Source organism: Sardina pilchardus, chromosome 7, assembly GCF_963854185.1.
Source record: "Sardina pilchardus chromosome 7, fSarPil1.1, whole genome shotgun sequence".
NCBI lineage: Eukaryota > Metazoa > Chordata > Actinopteri > Clupeiformes > Clupeidae > Sardina > Sardina pilchardus.
The window spans coordinates 13,452,629-13,471,936 of NC_085000.1; the positions used below are offsets into that span (position 1 = coordinate 13,452,629).

At 43.5% G+C, this 19,308-nt stretch overlaps 1 protein-coding gene across 2 annotated transcripts in view; it reads right to left on the bottom strand.

Annotated features, from left to right (window-relative positions):
• The window catches only part of arhgef16 (Rho guanine nucleotide exchange factor (GEF) 16), a 20,162-nt gene extending 13,853 nt beyond the window's left edge, over window positions 1-6,309 (bottom strand). The window contains exons 1-4 of one of the 2 annotated variants that reach the window (XM_062540803.1): window positions 6,132-6,309; window positions 4,205-5,256; window positions 2,346-2,397; window positions 1,022-1,164 (exon numbers count right to left, since the gene is read on the bottom strand). In XM_062540803.1, the coding sequence (XP_062396787.1) occupies window positions 1,022-1,164; window positions 2,346-2,397; window positions 4,205-4,777 (768 nt within the window). In that variant the 5' untranslated portion in view covers window positions 4,778-5,256; window positions 6,132-6,309. Of the gene's footprint in view, window positions 1-1,021; window positions 1,165-2,345; window positions 2,398-4,204; window positions 5,257-6,012 lie in introns of both variants that reach the window. The other variant, XM_062540802.1, reaches the window with a different exon arrangement.
• Window positions 6,310-19,308: the final 12,999 nt, after the last annotated feature.

The following is a 19,308-nucleotide window of genomic DNA, read 5'->3' on the forward strand; positions in this document are numbered from 1 at the left end:
CACACACACACACACACACACACACACACACACACAGAGGATTTCTCTCTCTTCTCCTCAAACACCATAGGGGTCATCCCTCTCTACCCATTCTTTCCTCTCCTCCTCAAACACCATCAGGGTCATCTCTCTCTTTCCTCTCTTTCCTCTCTTTCTCAAACACCATCATGAGGACCATCTCTCTCTTTCCTCTCCTCCTCAAACACCATCATGAGGACCATCTGTCTCTTTCCTCTCCTCCTCAAACACCATCATGAGGACCATCTCTCTCTTTCCTCTCCTCCTCAAACACCATCATGAGGACCATCTCTCTCTTTCCTCTCCTCCTCAAACACCATCAGGACCATCTCTCTCTTTCCTCCTCAAACAGCTCCTTCATCCTTTTCTTCCTTCCTCACTGTTCTCTGTTCTATTCTGCACTTACGTTCTCTTACGCTCCGGTTTCCATAATGTGCAAGAACAATGTATTACTGCAGCTATTACAAATCATGCACCACTTCTACACATTGGGTTCTCATCTGCCATACCTGTGGTGCATTCAAATTCGCAAACACAGGCGAACGTTTACAAACAGTTTTCCGGCAAACACTTGCAAACAATCGCAAATAGTCTGAGGAGGTAGCGCTCTGTGAACACACAGTGGAACTGGACTTGAATTTGACGAAGGTAACAATGCAATTACCATGTTAGCACCAAATCATTCAACTGTTCAAAGAAAACATGTTCACCACGAAAGCTTCTGTTTGCCAAATTTGAATTCACCTCTGGTTCTATCTGAGTCATTTGAGGTACCTATTTGGCCGAAGGGGTCAGACCTGGCTTAAGTGAAGCAGCCGATTGGCTGATGGGGTCAGACCTGTCTCATGTGAAGCAGCCAATTGGCAGATGGGATCGGACCTGTCTCATTAGAGGCAGCCGATTGGCTGATGGGGTCAGACCCCTTTTATTTGAAGCAGCTGATTGGCTGATGGGGTTAGAACTGTCTCATTTGAGGCAGCCGATTGGCTGAGCACTGTCTCACCTGAGGCAGCTGGCTCCAGGTCATGTGGGCGGGCCGGTAGGTCACCACGATGCCCTGGTCCTCCTGCGGAGGTTCCGTCTGGGTGAAGTCCTCGTCCGTGTTCTGCAAACCTCGCTCCCGGATCTCCTGGTAGAGCCGTGGTTCTGTAAGAAGCGCAGGATGTTTATCCGGTCAGAGGCATGAACCACAGCTTAAAACCTCACATGTACGTGTCGTCTACTCAATTCATTTGGCTCCAGAATCTCCAGACCATCTAGCTTACAAATCACACGTCCATTCACACATTTGAGAAAACATGCAGCACAATGCTCATAAAGCATCAGCTGTGAGAACTGCGCTCCACAAGCACAACAGTGAGATGCCTGATTGTGAAGTGTGCTGGCCAGATGAGATCAGCCCATGTTCCTCTGTCATTTCCTCAGGACTAAACCCCTCAACCATCAGACTAAACCCCTCAACCACATAAACCAGGACTAAATCCCTCAACCATCAGACTAAACCCCTCAACCATCATAAACCAGGACTAAATCCCTCAAGCATTCTAAACCATCAGACTAAATCCCTCAAGCATTCTAAACCATCAGACTAAATCCCTCAAGCATTCTAAACCATCAGACTAAATCCCTCAACCATATAAACCATCAGACTAAACCCCTCAACCATCTAAACCATCAGACTAAATCCCTCAATCATCTAAACCATCAGACTAGACCCCTCAAGCATTCTAAACCATCAGACTAAACCCCTCAACCATATACACCATCAGACTAAACCCCTCAACCATATAAACCATCAGACTAAACCCCTCAACCATCTAAACCATCAGACTAAGCCCCTCAAGCATTCTAAACCATCTGACTAGACCCCTAAACCAGGACTAAACTCTTCCATCATCTAAACCATCAGACTAAACTCCTCAAGCATTGAAACCATCAGACTAAACCCTTCAACCATATACACCAGGACTAAACTCTTCAATCATCTAAACCATCAGACTAAACCTTTAACCATCTAACCATCCTCAGAGAGAAACTTGCGCTCATGAAGCCTCTTAACAACTTCAGGTTGAGTCTGTCTAATCACCAACTCTCTCACACACCTATGACTCCCGACCAAACTCTCACACACACCTATGATTCCCGACCACACTCAAACACACCTATGATTCCCGACTGCACTCACACACACCTATGATTCCAGACCGCACTCACACTCACCTATGATTCCCGACCACACTCACACACACCTATGATTCCCGACCGCACTCACATACACCTATGATTCCCGACCACACTCACAAACAGCACTTACAACAGACACTTACGATCTTTAAAAGACCCTCCGTGCTTCTGGTTCCTCTTCCTCCCAAAGGTTCTCTGCCAAAGATATCATCATCGTCATTATCATCATCATCATCATTATCACTTTGCTTTATATGTGTAATAAGTTTAAATATCATATCACACTAAATGTCACATTGTAATATTCGATCATAACATATGTTGCAAATGTTAAGACACTAATGTTGCGTGTGTGTGTGTGTTTGTGCTTGAGTGTACAGGTCAGGGAATGCCGTGTGTGTCTATGTGTGTTTATGTGTGTACCTTATGCTCTGGTTTGTGGTGTGTGTGTGTGTGTGTGTGTGTGTGTGTGTGTGTGTGTGTGTGTGTGTCTGTGTCTGTGTCTGTGTGTCTGTGTACCTTATGCTCTGGTTTGTGGTGTGTGTGTGTGTGTGTGTGTGTGTGTGTGTGTGTGTGTGTGTGTGTACCTTGCGTGCTGGTCTGTGTGTGTGTGTACCTTGCGTGCTGGTCTGTGTGTGTGTGTGTGTGAGTGTGTGTGTGTGTGAGTGTGTGTGTCTGTGTGTGTGTGTGCCTTGCATGCTGGTCTGTGTGTGTGTGTGTGTGTGTGTGTGTGTACCTTGCGTGCTGGTCTGTGTGTGTGTGAGTGTGTGTGTGTGTACCTTGCATGCTGGTCTGTGCGTGTGTGTGTGTGTGTGTGTACCTTGCGTGCTGGTCTGTGTGTGTATGTGTGTGTGTACCTTGCGTGCTGGTCTGTGTGTGTGTGTGTGTGTGTGTGTGTGTACCTTGCGTGCTGGTCTGTGTGTGTGTGTGTGTGTGTGTGTGTGTGTGTATCTTGCGTGCTGGTCTGTGTGTGTGTGTGTGTGTGTGTGTGTGTGTACCTTGCGTGCTGGTCTGTGTGTGTGTGTGTGTGTGTGTGTGTGTGTGTGTGTGTACCTTGCGTGCTGGTCTGTGTGTGTGTGAGTGTGTGTGTGTGTATCTTGCATGCTGGTCTGTGTGTGTGTGTGTGTGTGTGTGTGTGCGTGTGTGTGTGTACCTTGCATGCTGGTCTGTGTGTGTGTGTGTGTGTGTGTGTGTGTGTGTGTGTGTGTGTGTGTGTGTGTGTGTGTACCTTGCATGCTGGTCTGTGTGTGTGTGTGTGTGTGTGTGTGTGTGTACCTTGCGTGCTGGTCTGTGTGTGTGTGTGTGTGTGTGTGTGTGTGTGTGTACCTTGCGTGCTGGTCTGTGTGTGTGTGTGTGTGTGTGTGTGTGTGTACCTTGCGTGCTGGTCTGTGTGTGTGTGTGTGTGTGTGTGTGTGTGTGTGTGTGTGTACCTTGCGTGCTGGTCTGTGTGTGTGTGTGTGTGTGTGTGTGTGTGTGTACCTTGCGTGCTGGTCTGTGTGTGTGTGTGTACCTTGCATGCTGGTCTGTGTGTGTGTGTGTGTGTGTGTGTGTGTGTGTGTGTGTGTGTGTGTGTGTGTGTGTGTGTGTGTGTGTGTGTGTACCTTGCGTGCTGGTCTGTGTGTGTGTGTGTGTGTGTGTGTGTGTGTGTGTGTACCTTGCGTGCTGGTCTGTGTGTGTGTGTGTGTGTGTGTGTACCTTGCGTGCTGGTCTGTGTGTGTGTGTGTGTGTGTGTGTGTGTGTACCTTGCGTGCTGGTCTGTGTGTGTGTGTGTACCTTGCATGCTGGTCTGTGTGTGTGTGTGTACCTTGCATGCTGGTCTGTGTGTGTGTGTGTGTGTGTGTGTGTGTGTGTGTGTGTGTGTGTACCTTGCGTGCTGGTCTGTGTGTGTGTGTGTGTGTGTGTGTGTGTGTACCTTGCGTGCTGGTCTGTGTGTGTGTGTGTGTGTGTGTGTACCTTGCGTGCTGGTCTGTGTGTGTGTGTGTGTGTGTGTGTGTGTGTGTACCTTGCGTGCTGGTCTGTGTGTGGCCGGCTGTGGACTCGGCGCCCTCTCCCTCTCCCTCTCCTCTCCCACCGGTCTGAGCGTGCTCGCTCCACTGCGCCCCATCGCCATGGCGTCAGCACTCAGGCTGGTGACGGCGGCGCGGTACGACTTGTTCCTACGGTTGCGGCGCAGCGCGTAGCCGTCCCCGTCGCTGTCGTAGTCCTCCCAGGACAGGTCGGGCACGTGCGACACACACTTGGCCTTGTGCGTGTCCAGCACGCTGACGGGCAGCGTGACCACCGTGGTGTGGTGGCGCATCTTGGGCCGGCTGGAGTGCGCCAGGCTCTTGGGGAAGAGCTGGGCGCTGCCCAGTCTGTGTGCCACCTCACTCTGCGTACTGAGCACCACCTGGGCGCGCGCGTCCGTCTGTGAGTCTGCGTCGGGCGTGCGTGGGTGTGTGTTGGGCGTGCGTGTGTGTGTGTCTGTGTCGGGCGAGCGCGGGTGTGTGTTCAGTTGGAGGTCGGAGCTGAAGCGTTGTTCCAGCATCAGGGGGGCCGAGTCCCCCGAGGAACCGTCTGAGAGCCTGTTGGACATAGCGCTGGCTGTTCTGATAGAACCTGGTCCACGTTCTAGCACTGCTGAGATTCTAGATTCTAGTGTGGATTCTTCTCAGGCATACACAAATGAGCCTGAGCTGTGTCTCTGTGGGCTGTGTTCTGGTACTGTCCCAGTTCTTGTGGGTTGTGCTCTGGTACTGATCTAGTTCCTTGTGGGCTGTGTTCTGGTACTGATCCAGTTCTCTGTGGGCTGTGTTCTGGTACTGACGTGGTTCCCTGCAGGCTGTGTTCTGGTACTGACACAGTTCCCTATGGGCTGGCGGGCCCTCCCGGAGCAGGGCGTTTGATGTCTCCGCTGGCGCCCCAGGCTAGAGAGAGGCTCGGCTCTGCAGGCCGGGCGTGTTGAGACAGATGTGTGGAGGAAAGGGCACGGTCTCTCACGCGCTCCTCACAGCCTTCCCAAACAGAAGGACGGCACCGTCAACAGCAGATCTCGTCTAGTTGATCAGAAAGAACCTGCGAGGATGACAGAACCCATTTATATGTCTTCCTCTTGCAAGACTTTGATAGCTGTATTTTGTACTCTTGTCAAGGAGATAGCTATATGTCAAACATTAACTTGAAATCAAGGCGTTTCCAAAGCCTAGGTAAAATATGGTCTGAAATTGCTCTAGGTCAACACTGTCCCTAGTCCTTAGATGGGAATGTCAGTTAATGAATGTGAGACCCACATGTTCTCCCAAAACCACTGAACAGAAGCCCACACAATCTGATTAGAGCGGCTCAAATACCTCACCGGATTGCTAATACCCCCGTTTAATCTGCATATTTTTCACTGGTCGAACAGGTTTGGCGTTACACTAAACAAACGGTCCTCCAAGCTGGTTACTGACTGTGAATGAAAGTTGCAAATACGGTCAGAGACAAACACGCCAAGGAATTCATGATTCTAAGGTAGGCCTATTGGCAGACTTAACACGACATTGCCAAGTTTTTGGATCTAATGAACGGCTGTATAAAATACATCTTTAACTACCAAGGCTTCAGCTTCGAAACAACAAACATGTCTGAGAACATATTGCCAGGGCGTAAGCCACTCGACGTTCGTTCAGCCCGAACATCTTAATGAATAAAATCATTCCATGCAATTAGAATCCGACTTTAGACCGATATGATACTTTCTGCAGGAGCTACTTTCGCCTTAACGTTAGACTAATCACGAGTCAGACGACAATCACAAGGAAAAGAAACAAAGATTAAACAGACACTTACCCATAGCGGGAACATATTCCCAATGGCTTTACGCAGGCTATGCTTTAGATAGCCTAAACGTTTAAACAGTCCCGTCTTTTCTGTCACACAGAACAGGCTTGAGTAGGTTTACCACTCACCATAGGTTTCTCAACTTCCTCCCCAGACGCACCGCGCCCGAAGTCCCCAATCTGTGCGAGTTTACGTCACCGCAGGTGAGAGCAACTGTAGCCTACACAGGTAGACCTGAGGGTCAGTAGCACAGAAACTGGTAAAAAATGCACGATTAAATAATATCTATGTCCATATGCAGAAGTTTAACTTAGCTAATTCGCCTACATATTTCAGTTAGTATAGGAATAACAAAATCGTACTAGTATGGGCTACGTCTACTGCCTCTGCTTTCAGCCGCAGAACATGTTCACGAAGAAGTAGCCTACACTAGACATTGAAGGAATACGTTTTTTCCCCCATTCATTAAAAAGTCTGGTCAGAAGACGCACACGGATCTTTTGGAACTTCTCACCTCAATCAATGTATTGTAGAACAGCGCCCTCTACTGTTGACAAAATTTACACTTACACATACAGTATACCTATATTTATGAATAGGCCAAATGAGTAATTCGTGACATATAGGCTATAATTTAAAGAGCAGAACAATAGCCCACTCTGATGAGACTTCCCCACGGCATATTACAGAAAACATCCTTACTTATACTTATCAATAATCTTTTCTCAAAATTTGCTTTAATGGTGGAATACTGATTAAACCTATAGGCTACAGTGCCCTTTGAAATAGTTACTTTTCTTGTCTTACAGCCTGAAATCAAAAACCATTAAAAAAATATATATATATTTTCCCGTTTTATTTACAAAAGTAGCTGTACAACACACCATAGGCTACCTACTTTAAAGCATGGTGGGGGCAACATTATTTTGAGGGGACATTTCTCTTCAGCGGGGACTGGGAAATTGGTCAAGATAGAAGGGAAAATGGATGCTGCCAAGTACAGATGCCATTCTCTACAGAATTTGACTGAATTTTAACAATTCTGCACGGAAATATGAAGTCAGGGGTATGATGACTTTTCCAACCCTGTTATTCATGTTTTTAATTTTTTTTTAATTAATTTTCAGAACTGTTGACTTTTTTCCCATTATGTTGATGTTGTACAGCTACATTTTTAAATAAAACTGGAAAAAGATTTTTTTTTTTTTTTTTTTTTAAAATGGGTTTTGACTTCAGGCTGTAAGAAAATAATTATATATATATAATTACACATTACTTTGAATAAATCAGTTCAAAGCATAAAAGCAATAAAAAGGGAAATATCCAGGTGAGGAATACTTTTTAGGCACTGCACATGAAACTTGCATAACATTTTCCATTAGACTTTCACACAACCAATTTAACATGAAAATACTACTATTTGGGGGGGGGGGGGGGGGGGTTGCCCCTTGTTTGCTTCAGGAGGCCCAGAAGTACTTTATAACCAGTAATAAAGTCCTTCAGGTGCCCTGGTGCTGCTCTCTTAGCATGGCCCCCGCCTGACTACGTACTTCCACTCATTTACATTTCTCTTCATACTCCGTCTGGTAAAGCTTGATTCAGCTTTGTTTACTCCGGCAAGTGCATCTCCGACCAATCAGCGAACAGAGAGCGTTCCCAAGAGGGGTAATTAAGTTTCAAGCCTATTGTTATCATTGTGTCCCCTGTGGTTATCATACGTCATTACCAAACGTTAGTGATTGAACGCCAATGAATTCAAACTTCAGACAAACTTCCACAAACCAGGAAATAAACTTTTGCCAATGGATCTAGGCCAGACTCTGTGAAGAAGAGAGCTGGTCTCCAGGCTACTGCTCTCTCTCTTGTTATCTTGGTTCAGGATTGCTGGGCTGTGTGGGGTTCTGTTGAGCAGAACTGTGGGCTGCTGAGGATGGTTCTGCTGCAGCTATGTCCAGGTAAGTACTCAGGTACGTCTGGAGCAACAGGTGTGTTTATAAAACGGCATTGATTGTGTGTTCACTATGTGCTGTGTGTGTTTATTAATTCAGGGATGGGATAAACACAGAGACCAAATTCCTTGTATACGCAAGTATACTTGGCTGAGAAGCCTCATTTACATATGTTACATTTTCCATGATTTACATTTACACAGATTACAGCGTAACATACCGCTGGGGGTCTCAACCAGGTAAGATCTTGGAGTGTGGGCAGGTCTCAGCACTGTTTCTATCCCTTTTATGTCTGAAACCCAGACATGATGACCTGTATTGAGCCAAGGCCTGTGTAAGCCCTGTGTTGCCTCTTAAAACTGTGTTGCCGTCTCATTCGGCTTTCTCACTCCTGCTGTCCCACTTGCTGTAGATTAGTCCATTCTGGTTGGAGAGAAGGTGGAATGGCTGGAACTGTGGTTATGAGGAATCTGCCCATAAGCAGTTCAGGTGGACTATGCCCGTTGGATGGAGGGGTTGCTCGGTAGGCTATAAGTGGTAGATATGGGTCAGACACCTTCTTTTGCAGGCTTTTGATGTTTCTTATCAATGCCAAGGTGGCCCACATGCAGTTTTTGCAGCCTTGGGTATGACCAGTCTCTTAGTAACAGGCTTTTCCCCACCATCAGCTCTCCAGCAAAAGGTGTACAGTATCTACAAATTCTACCCTATACTAGTATATTTTAAACCTGTCCGGCCATCCATGCCCGTATTGCTTTTACCTCTCCGTATCCCATCTGTCTTGGTGCTCTTTCACTACAACTTAACTCACTTAAATAACCAATAATCACTGCAATCAATATTGCATCACATTATAACTGATTTAGTCATATTTGGGACGTCTCTGCTCATCATTCTTTCACACAAACTTACGTCACAAACCACTTGGAGGTGTAAACAATATCGGATTTGGTTTTTCAGACAGTGGGTGTTGTAGATGTCGGAGAGTGAGGGAAGACCATTCAAGGATTAGTTGTAAAATTGAGTTCAATAGTTTGAGCATTGAAGTAGCCTAGTCTGGCTGAGTGTGAATATCTCAAGGACTGTAGGACCTAGGAGGACCTCCCCCCCCCTTCTTGATCTTGTCCGCAACCCAGACTTGTTATCTTTAAATGTTAAAATACACTAAAATTACATTAAATATGATTTTGTAATATGTGTGCTGCAAGAAAGTCAAATAAACATACCATGTGAATTTCTAATGCACAAAATAATTTTATACTATTTTCAAAAATAAAACATAAAACAGTGTTTTCCGTAACTTCCACAACAACAACCTATTTCCAGTAACACAACTTTCTACTTTCTGTTTACCAAGGGGAAACTAGTGTCAGTGAGGACGTGGTGATCACAGAGTGAAGAACAGTCATTGTAGCCATCACTGGAGATTTTTTTATTATTATTATTGTTATTGGACGCATTCCAGGCATCATGTTTAAGTAGCCACCCTACATGATAACAAATAACAAAATCAAAATGTGCAACTGTCCATGAGCTAGGGTGGTGAACATTTTTAAATATTCATTTGTAACACCTTTCCAACATGGTCCTTTTCATCTCGCGTACCCCTATTTGGGACTGATGTTGTATGCTTCATGTCCTACACTTTTGTCTTTTCCTAAAGTCAGCAGTAATTTAAGGCTTAATGTAAGCAGAGACTGAATTTCCCTCACGGGATCAAAAAAGTATATATCTATCTATCTATCTAGACGTGTTGTCCTGCCCTGCCACCTTGTGGTTCTCTGTTAGACCTTTGAATAAAGGAAACAGATTATTTCCTAAACCGGAAACTAGCTCCTCTGACCTGGCGCTACAGAACGGACTTCCACTTTGGAGGTTTTGTATCTTCGGTAGAGACAAACGCTAACTGCAGCTGCAGAGAGGAGAAGGGCTGGGAAGAGAAGAGGAATTGCCCAACATATGTGTCGTCTGGCCATGTGTGTCCCACTGGAATGGGTCACAGGAGTCACCGTGGTTAACGTCACCGTGGTTAACGCCTCTGTTGGTGTGATGCAATCTGTAGAATGTTCAGAGCGTGCATAAGACTACAAATAAAGAACAGGGCTTTATGAAATGTATGGAGTCATCAGAGTCATCCCCAGCATGTGCTGACCTGGTGGGTTGTAGTCGTATTCTCCTACTGGAATGAAGTGACCCTGAGGTGGCCAGAGGATGCATCTGTAAGTGCCGCAGTCCCCCAGCGCCGACTCTGGCAGGATCAGAGAGAAGTCCTCCCCCACCTCGTACGAGTAGTTAGCGCCTCGGTGGACTGTTGTGTGATTATCAAGCAGGTTCTTCATAACAAGCCATTCCTCCACAGAACCGCTGACCTAAAACACACACACCAAATGCATCTTCGTAGGATAACTGGATGTGACAACGCATATTCCCCTCACATAATTCATCACATTCCAGTCAACTGTGTTCTTTTGCTATGAATTCACCAGGGTATAAGAAATGAGTGCCTACGATCGAGGGCGCTCTTGTGTTCAAAGTTTACTATTGCGTCACTCGTGTTCAGACCTCAACCTATGGCTTCCTACTCCACTCTTACAAAACAACCAGTAGTAGGGCTAGTGCAGCAGTAGGCCTATTTTAATAATCTTTTAAAAATTCTTCGCTCAGTACACTAACCTTGCACCAACTGATTCTGCGATATTTCACTCCTGAGTCGGGCGGTGCCTTGCATGGTATGGTACGTCGTTCCACTGTCATCACCTCCAGGAGCATCTTTGCAGCCAGTAAACACACTGCAGAACGCAGGTCAGGTGTGTCATTAGCAAACATATAGCCTACTTAGTGAAATTCTCAACAAACGTTTCAAATTTCACAACTTTTAATATCATTTTTGAGTGTAAACCGCCAAAGAAAACAGAGGAATGGTAAGGCTGTTTCATGCTTCCGTGTCGAGTGTATTCCCGCCGGGCCTTGTGTCGCCACTCTCCTCCTTCGTCACCGGACGCGCAACTCCAAGAAGATTTAACGCACGAAGTCTGTTCAGCAGTTCAGACCGGAATAACGGTCACTGTGGGTGGACACATGCTAGTTCACTGACATAAGCGTTAAGTAAACTCAGGTAGCCTATAGTTTAGTTATAATGACGGGATTATCCGATTGTAACGTTTTTATTTGTCAGTAACGTTTTGAAATCAGAGTGCTGCTGTGACTATGATATGGGACACGGTCGCACAGACAGTTTTAGGAGGTTTATTTGCCACATGCATATCATTACTAAATAAAGAATGCATTGAAATGTGTCAATTGCATACTGCTTTAGTTGCAATGTGTGCATGAGATGCGCTATTTAGCCTACAATAAATCCACGACCACTTGACTTGACTTGATCCATAAATCCGAAGTGCTTCTCAAATGAGTTCAGGTTCAGGTCCTCATTTCGCGCAGGTTGATCGCAGTTGCCCTCGTGATTTAGCTGTTTCCGGGTGTGTAAAATGTAGGCTTAGCCCTCACAATGCTTACTGCACTTTCGGTATCATGTCATATTCTGCTTGTTTCTGAGTTGTGTTAATAATAATAGAAAATATTTTTAACTTGTTTAATTCGGCAAAAAAAATATTTAGTAGAAATCGATTCCATCTTTTCGTTTTCGAAACTTGGTTGGTCGAACGTAAAGTGACAGCACATAGTCAACATAATAAGCCATTTTACTGCAATCGGTGCATTTATGATTTATACCGACAGACTTACCTAAAATATGCAACATGATGTAGGCTAGCCTAATGTTTGTCTTCTTTCACATGCACATCACTCGCATCCTTGCATAATGGCGACGGCGAATAATAATGCTGCCCAGGCAGTGACAGCGCGTGCTTTTCTGCTTTTCCTCTTTTTCTCTGGCGGAACATTTAAAAATACATTTTTAAATGTCCCGCGAGCATGCTTCTTGCGCTTGTGACGTAATTTCTGGAGTATGCTAAGTGTTTTGGACAGCGCCTCTCAGTCAGATCTTGTTGGCCATGTGCTCGCGGGATATTTAAAAATGTCTTATTTAAATGGAAATGAAATGACGGAAAACACTGATGTTTTATTTTCGAAAATAGTGTAAAATTATTTTGTGTATTAGAAATCGACATGTTTGTGTTTATTTTACTTTCTTGCAACACACAAGTTACACAATCATATATTTATTAATTGAATTATTTTTAGTTTATTTTAACATTTAAAGATGGAGGTGGAGACGGCGTGAGGGTGTTTTTCATCTCATGGTATACTGGCAGACTTCGAGTTGAAGGAATGATGAATGGAGTCATTTGGTTCCGGGAGAATCTTGCCATCAAGATGTAATCGCTTGTAATATAGTTGACGTATGTAAGTCACTTTGGACAAAGAAAGTGTCTTCTAAATATAATGTAATGATGATCAGGATGGCTAGACCTTTCAGCAAGACAGTGATCCATGGATGCAGACATAGTACTCCTCTGGTGCTCATCAGCTTAGAGATCCAACATGATTTTACATTTAGTATTGAGTGTGAGGCACTCAAGAGGATATCTGTAAGTAAAAAGCCATTATTGAGCTTGGCTATCAATTAGAATCATACCAACATGTTTCAGCCAAATGGCCCTCCTCAGGTCAAGTTGCACAAAAATGCCTTTTACTTTTACTGCCTCAGACTCAGTACTAAATTTGAAATGATCTAAAGCATTCTGCAAAGGAAACTCTTAATTGGTTTCAGAGAAAGGAAAGCAAGACCCTGACTTAAATCCAATTTAACAGTTTTTGAAGTTACCTAAAGATCAGGATTCACAAGAGGGACCCCTGCCATTTTTAGTATCAAAAGACTATCTTTTGTTAAAAAAAACAATGGTCCAAAATCACACCTGAATGCTGTGGCTGATTGGTTTCATCACACAGGAAATGCGCTATCATTAAGGCTTTTCCACAAAGTATTTTAAGAAAGGTCAGTAGGCATGTTCAATAGGCCTACTTGTTTCCCTGTGTCATTCCACTTTATTACACATTACTCATGGACTTCAATGTTTGCATTTTTATATGGATGGATTATCTGAGTTAATACTAATGTCATGCAAATAGCCTCATTGGAGGTACACTTACTGAAAAATGCTGGTGTGTTCAATACTTATTTTCCTCTGCTGTAACTGCCCGTACCTCCAGAATGGGGAAGAGCTTTCTGCTTGGGAAAGACAGGCTGGTGCTGGTGAGCCAGATGTATGCATGGGCAAAGTGGGCACGTGCCCAAGACCCTATAGAACCCCAGGGGGGCCCTAGAAGACTTGATAAGCTGCACTTATTTATCAACGAGACACAAAGCATCCATGATTGATGTTATTGTAAGCGTCACGCTCATATTATCATGTTCACTATACTCATAGCAATTCTAGACGGCAGTTGAAGGAGAGGTTTAGGAAGGCTAAACATAGAGATCAACTAGCTTACAAGCTGACATTTTGCCTGAAATTGTATTAACCAGAGGTGGGACAAAGTCATTGTTTGGCAAGTCACAAGTTAGTCTCAATTCATTGCCCTCAAGTCCCGAGTCAAGTCCCGAGTCAAGACAGGCAAGTCCCGAGTCAAGTCCAAGTCAAAGGCCAACAAGTCTCAAGTCAAGTCCCAAGTCCTACGGTCTGACTTTCGAGTCCTTTCGAGTCTTTTTAAAAATCGAGTGAAACAGGTATTTTGTCAATTGAATTTGTGTGTGCTGGAGAGATTAGATTGAGATGCAAATCTGTCTAGCAGAAATGTCAAATGGTATCTCTAGCACATTCTCAATGAAATATAGGCCCTATATGTGCTCAATTTGTTAAGAAACCACTGATAGGCCTACACAAGCTGAAATAGTTTTAAAACGTGTGACCATGTTTATTACATTACAAAAATAGGCAAAGCCGTATTGCCATAAGGGGGATACAGATAACTCACAGCAGTGGCAATCCTAGTCTCTGCTCAAACCTCCAGTCCACACACACAGAAAATGGTGTGTCTTGTGTCTATTTCATATTTTGAATTCATAAACTTGACATATTTTGTTAACAATTTATAGCATTTTAGGATCTGCATAATTACTTATAGCTAAAAATATTCAGTAATTTGAATACTTCATATTGATTACACTTGTCTTTAATGATATTACAGGGTGGTGTGTATGTCTAATTGAGTGCCTGTCACTTTAAGAAGTACGTGAACGTAATTAGATTTCATTCGGTTAGAAAAATAGTCACATAGTTCAAGGATATATGTTTTCATTAAATAAAATGAATGTTCAAAAAACTGACAAGGTAAAGAAAATATTTCTGATGTCATAGAAAATATCTTGCAATGTTAACTTCTATGATTTTGGTAGGTTTACCGTCGCATGGCATTGTTGTCCCGTTCACTTTTTCCTTGGTCATGTTTAATTGGGTGGGTGCTTAACTTACTCTACCATGACATGGAGTTTGATATGTATCCAATGAGTAACAACCAGTGCTCAAAATAAAACGTTATAGTAGCCTATTCTCCTCCTGATAATGTTAGTGGAATGGATTTAATGTGAATGTACACAAAAAGACGCAGTGGCTATATGATACAGCGCATGTTTGAGGTGAAAATGTTCCACCTTTTAAAAGCCTAATCCTAATCGTGGTTAAATCCATCAATTAGACACCAGAATCAGTAGGGTAGGCTACCAGTTTTGTTTCATAGAAGCCTACCAGGCATGTCAAAAGCAGGCTAGGATGAAGCTGGGAGGAATTTAACAAGTTCGACACAGTCAGTCGTTTCTTGTTGGTCTCCACGTAATTTTTGTAGGCAAACGAATTAACGAAATAATCTTAGGTATCATTTTGCTGGCGCATTCACGTCCGTTGTCTGGCCCTGCGTGTTGTCTATCTTGTTCCGCGTGGTTGGCCGCTGTCGAATCAAAACAATCTACAGTAAGTGATTTGATTGGATTTTGTGCCGAATACGCGCATTGTCTCACGCACAGGCGCACACACATAAATATAGATAGATCAGTCCGTGTCTACATTTTATCTTTTTGTCTTTCGTTTTTTTTATGGGAAGTAGCAAGTCTTTACAAGTCAATAGGCGCAAGTCCAAGTGAAAGTCCGAGTCATTGATGTTAAAGTCCAAGTCGAGTTGCAAGTCTTTTTATATTTTGTCAAGTCGAGTCTAAAGTCATCAAATTCATGACTCGAGTCTGACTCGAGTCCAAGTCACATGACTCGAGTCCACACCTCTGGTATTAACCATAGTTTTTTTAGGAAGAGTTAAGCTCAACATTGACAGTAACCCCCACACGTCCATGTCAGCATGCCAACATTGGAACAGACTTGTTTTTGTGGGGCTGCGGTGGCACTGAGAGTCTCTATACTCTGGACGGCTACTCGTCATGTTGAGATGTCATTCTGATTTTGTGCCCAGGTCCCGTGGTCATGACAATACACAAAACTCTGTCATTCACGTATTTATGGACCTTGCTTTGTGCACTGGTGCACAGATACAGTCAACTCCCAAAGTATTGGAACACTAAAGTTGACAATATCAAATCATCTTTTGGAAATTGATCTTAATGCTTTCAATTTAAAAATGAGGAAATATTCAGCCTTATATCCTTAAAATACAGGGGTCGTAAGAATTGGAACGCCTATGTAACCTATGTGTTAAAATTCCCATTGAGGCTAGCAGGTTTTTGTTTGTTTTATTTATGCCAGTTATTTCATGTATCCAGGACACTGTGCACCCTGATAACGTACCCATGGCCTTTGGGATTAAAATAAACCCACATCAACTCATACCCTTCACCATACAAAGAGATTGTCATCGTTTTATTTCAGTTAGCCTAGGTTCATTCTCGTTGAGCTCAATGCAATTCAAACCAGCTAATAAGCTAACTGAAATAAAACCATGCCAACCTCTTGGTATGGTGAAGGGTATGTGTTGATGTGGGGTTACATTCCCATAAACACACATGCAATCTGTGGGGTAAAAAAGCTACTTGGGCACAAGCTGGGGACTGATCACCTCCAGCTGGGTCGCCTGATGTTGAAAGACCTGAGGACCTCAGGTTACATCACTGATGATGTGCCCAAGTTGCATCAGAAGATGTAAGAACCTGGACAGCCTTCCCAGAAGAGTTGAAGCTGTTATAGCGGCAAAGGGTGGACCAACGTCATATTAAACCAATGGGATGTGACTGAAGTTCATATGTGAGTCAAGGCAGGCAAGCACATACTTTTGGCATAGTGTATGTGGAATATGTGTTCTAAGTATTGAGAAATTGAGTTTACAAGAACTTATGTACTGTTCTGAAGATTAAATTGCTGATGATTTTATGCAAAGACAAATGTATTAATTTGTATGATGTTGGATTTTGGAAAGGTTCAACTGTAGGCTATTAGCTAGTTTAACTGTTAGCAAAACTGGAGCCTTGTATTATAGCATTTTGAGGCAGTATGATTTTAACTTTTCTCTTTTGTTTCTGGTTTACTCCTTGAGCTTAACTTAGTCCAAATTTCTTCAGACACATAAAGAGAGAAGGTGAGGAAATCGGTCAGATTCTCACATATGGACATGCAGCGACCCGCAGCACACACCTGACGCCGTAATAAAAGTAAAGTAAAAGTAAATGAGTGGAATGCCTCTTGTTCAATTAAAAATGAATATATACAGTATTTCGCCCGGACCTGTTGTATAAGTAGAGAGAAGCACCTAATTTACAGAATAGCTTTGTCTTTAGTGTAAAACTGCTACACTGCTGTTGACTAATTTACATGATCACCCACAATAGCAGCTACACCGGATTGCTTCTCTCCAGACAGCAGTTGACTGCAATCTGTCTCCATGGATCCCTTCTCAAGACTTCTCCAGATAGCAGGTCCTTAAATGCTTTGCAAATGACCCTGTTCATTCATAGATAACTTATCTGTGGTCTCTCTTTAACGTCTAGTCTACATCTCTTTCTCTCGGTCACTCTCACTCCCCCTTAGTATAGAGCCCTGACGAATGATTCCTGTAATAGTTCACAACATTTTTCTTTAGTACAAAATACCATTCTGGTATAACATCTGGAGTTGGCATTGGTACTGTTACCATACTCTGCACAATGACAATAACTTTGAATCTAATCTAATCTAATCAGTCACCAGATCTTTAGACCACTTCTTTAGATTGAATTTGAATGTGTGTATGTTTTCACTTTTCTAATATAGAATGGTACTGTGTTCCATCTCTAACAGAATGCTGATTGGCCAACACTGCTTTTTCTCATCTGAAGAGTCTCTTACTGCGCTATGTGTAGATCTGTAAGTGGGTGGATGTGTTTTTACAAAAGTAGAACTGGAGGAGCCAGTCCACTGATAATCTTATACACTGTATATAAGTTTGTGTATTTCATCAGATTTTCCCAATTTGGTATTTTATATAGGCTATATATACAGTGTGTATATATAATATATATAATGTTATTATTATTATTATTATTATTATTTTTAATTAGACAGAGGTGACATCTGGGCTTTTTATCAAGGACTTTGTGCAGTGTCTGTTTGAGTGGATAGAGATACACTATGTTGCCAAATGTATTTGCACACCTGCCTGGACTCACATATTAACTTCAGTCACATCCCATTCTTAATCCATATGACATCGGTCCACCCTTTGCCAACTCTTCTGGGAAGAGTTGTCACAAGGTTGTCACAAGGTTTAGGAGTGTGTTTTTGGGAATTTGTGACCATTTTTTCAGAAGCCCATTTGTGAGGTCACACACTGATGTTGGAGAGAAGACTGGCTCAGTTGCCACTCTAATTCAGCCCAAAGGTGTTCTGTTGGGTTGAGGTCAGGACTCATGAGCTGGGCTTGGTCTGTTAGTTCCAGTGAAAGGAACTCTGAGTGCTTCAGCCTTAACCAGGAGGTTTTGGACAATTCCATGCTCCCAACTTTGTGGGAACAGTTTGGCGATGGTAAAAGAACAAAAAAGTCCGCACACTAGGGCTCCAAAATGATTTCTTTTTTCTTTTATTCACCACGTTTGGCGATGGCCCCTTCCTGTTTCAACATGACTGTGCACCGGTGCACAAAGCAAGGTCTATAAAGACATGGATGACAGAGTTTGGTGTGGATGAACTTGACTGGCCTGCACAGACTTTTGACTTGCTAAAAAAACATACACTGTTTTCGACACATTTAATTGTAAACTATTTTGATTTAACCATGTAGTGATAAGATGCATCAAACTGATCTACAGCCTGAACTGCTGCTGTGCACAAAGATCACTGTATCACCTGAATACTGTACACTTGAGGTCAGACAGTTGGCAGATTGTTGGCAGATCGTTTGCATATGTAGGCCTGTGGGCATACCAAGGCATTGTGGCTGATGTTTGTGTTTGAAGTCCACTCTATAGTGACACATATAGGCTGGTGAGGGATATGATTATTCAGAGATCAAATAGAGAACCACAAGGTGGCAGCACGACACGTCCTACGAGCTGGAGAGGGAAACCTGACACTGCTGAACTGAAGTCACTTGTCGATCAGAGTCTACTGTACACTCAATCCTTTTTTTAATGTTCAATGAAGTATACAAAAACATACAGGCTTCGGGCTTGTAACCGAAGGGTTTCTGGTTCGATCCCCGGCCAGTATAGGAAAAATGTGGGTAAGAGAAGTGGTTGAGCACTGCTCTCCCATGCTCACACCCACGACTGAAGTGTCCTTGAGCAAGACACCTAACCCCTCACACACACACACACACACACTTGAGCAAGGCACCTAACCCCTCACTGCTCCCCTTGAGCAAGGCACCTAACCCCTCACTGCTCCCCGGGCACCGCTGTGTCAAGGCAGCTCACTGCTCCGGGTTAGTGTATCCTTCACCTCACTGTGTGTTCACTGTGTGTGGTGTGTGTAAATTCACAGATGGGATACATGCGGAAACCAAATTCCTTGTATACGCAAGTGTACTTGGCCGAGAAGCCTGATATGCAAGATTTACTAACCAGCAAACAAAATTGGACTATTTACCTTGCTGGATGTTCTGGCTTAAATCAAGCCTTGAATTGAAATATGTGTGAATGTGTGTTTTTGAATATTTAATAGCTTTGTAATGTAAACTGCTGATTTTATGAAAGACATATGTTAGGATTCTGAGACTCAATATGCTGCTGATTTTATGAAGGACTAATGTGTTGTTGGGCTGGTCTGGCTGGCAATGCTCAAGTGTCACCATCAAGCTCAGTCTAAATCTCTGCATCAGAGACATCGCAAAGAGAAGGTGAAGAAAACAGTGGCAGGATGCCCACATGGCTGTCATTTCAGCTTCTCCCTAATCATCACTGCCCATGTGTTGTTATCACATATCA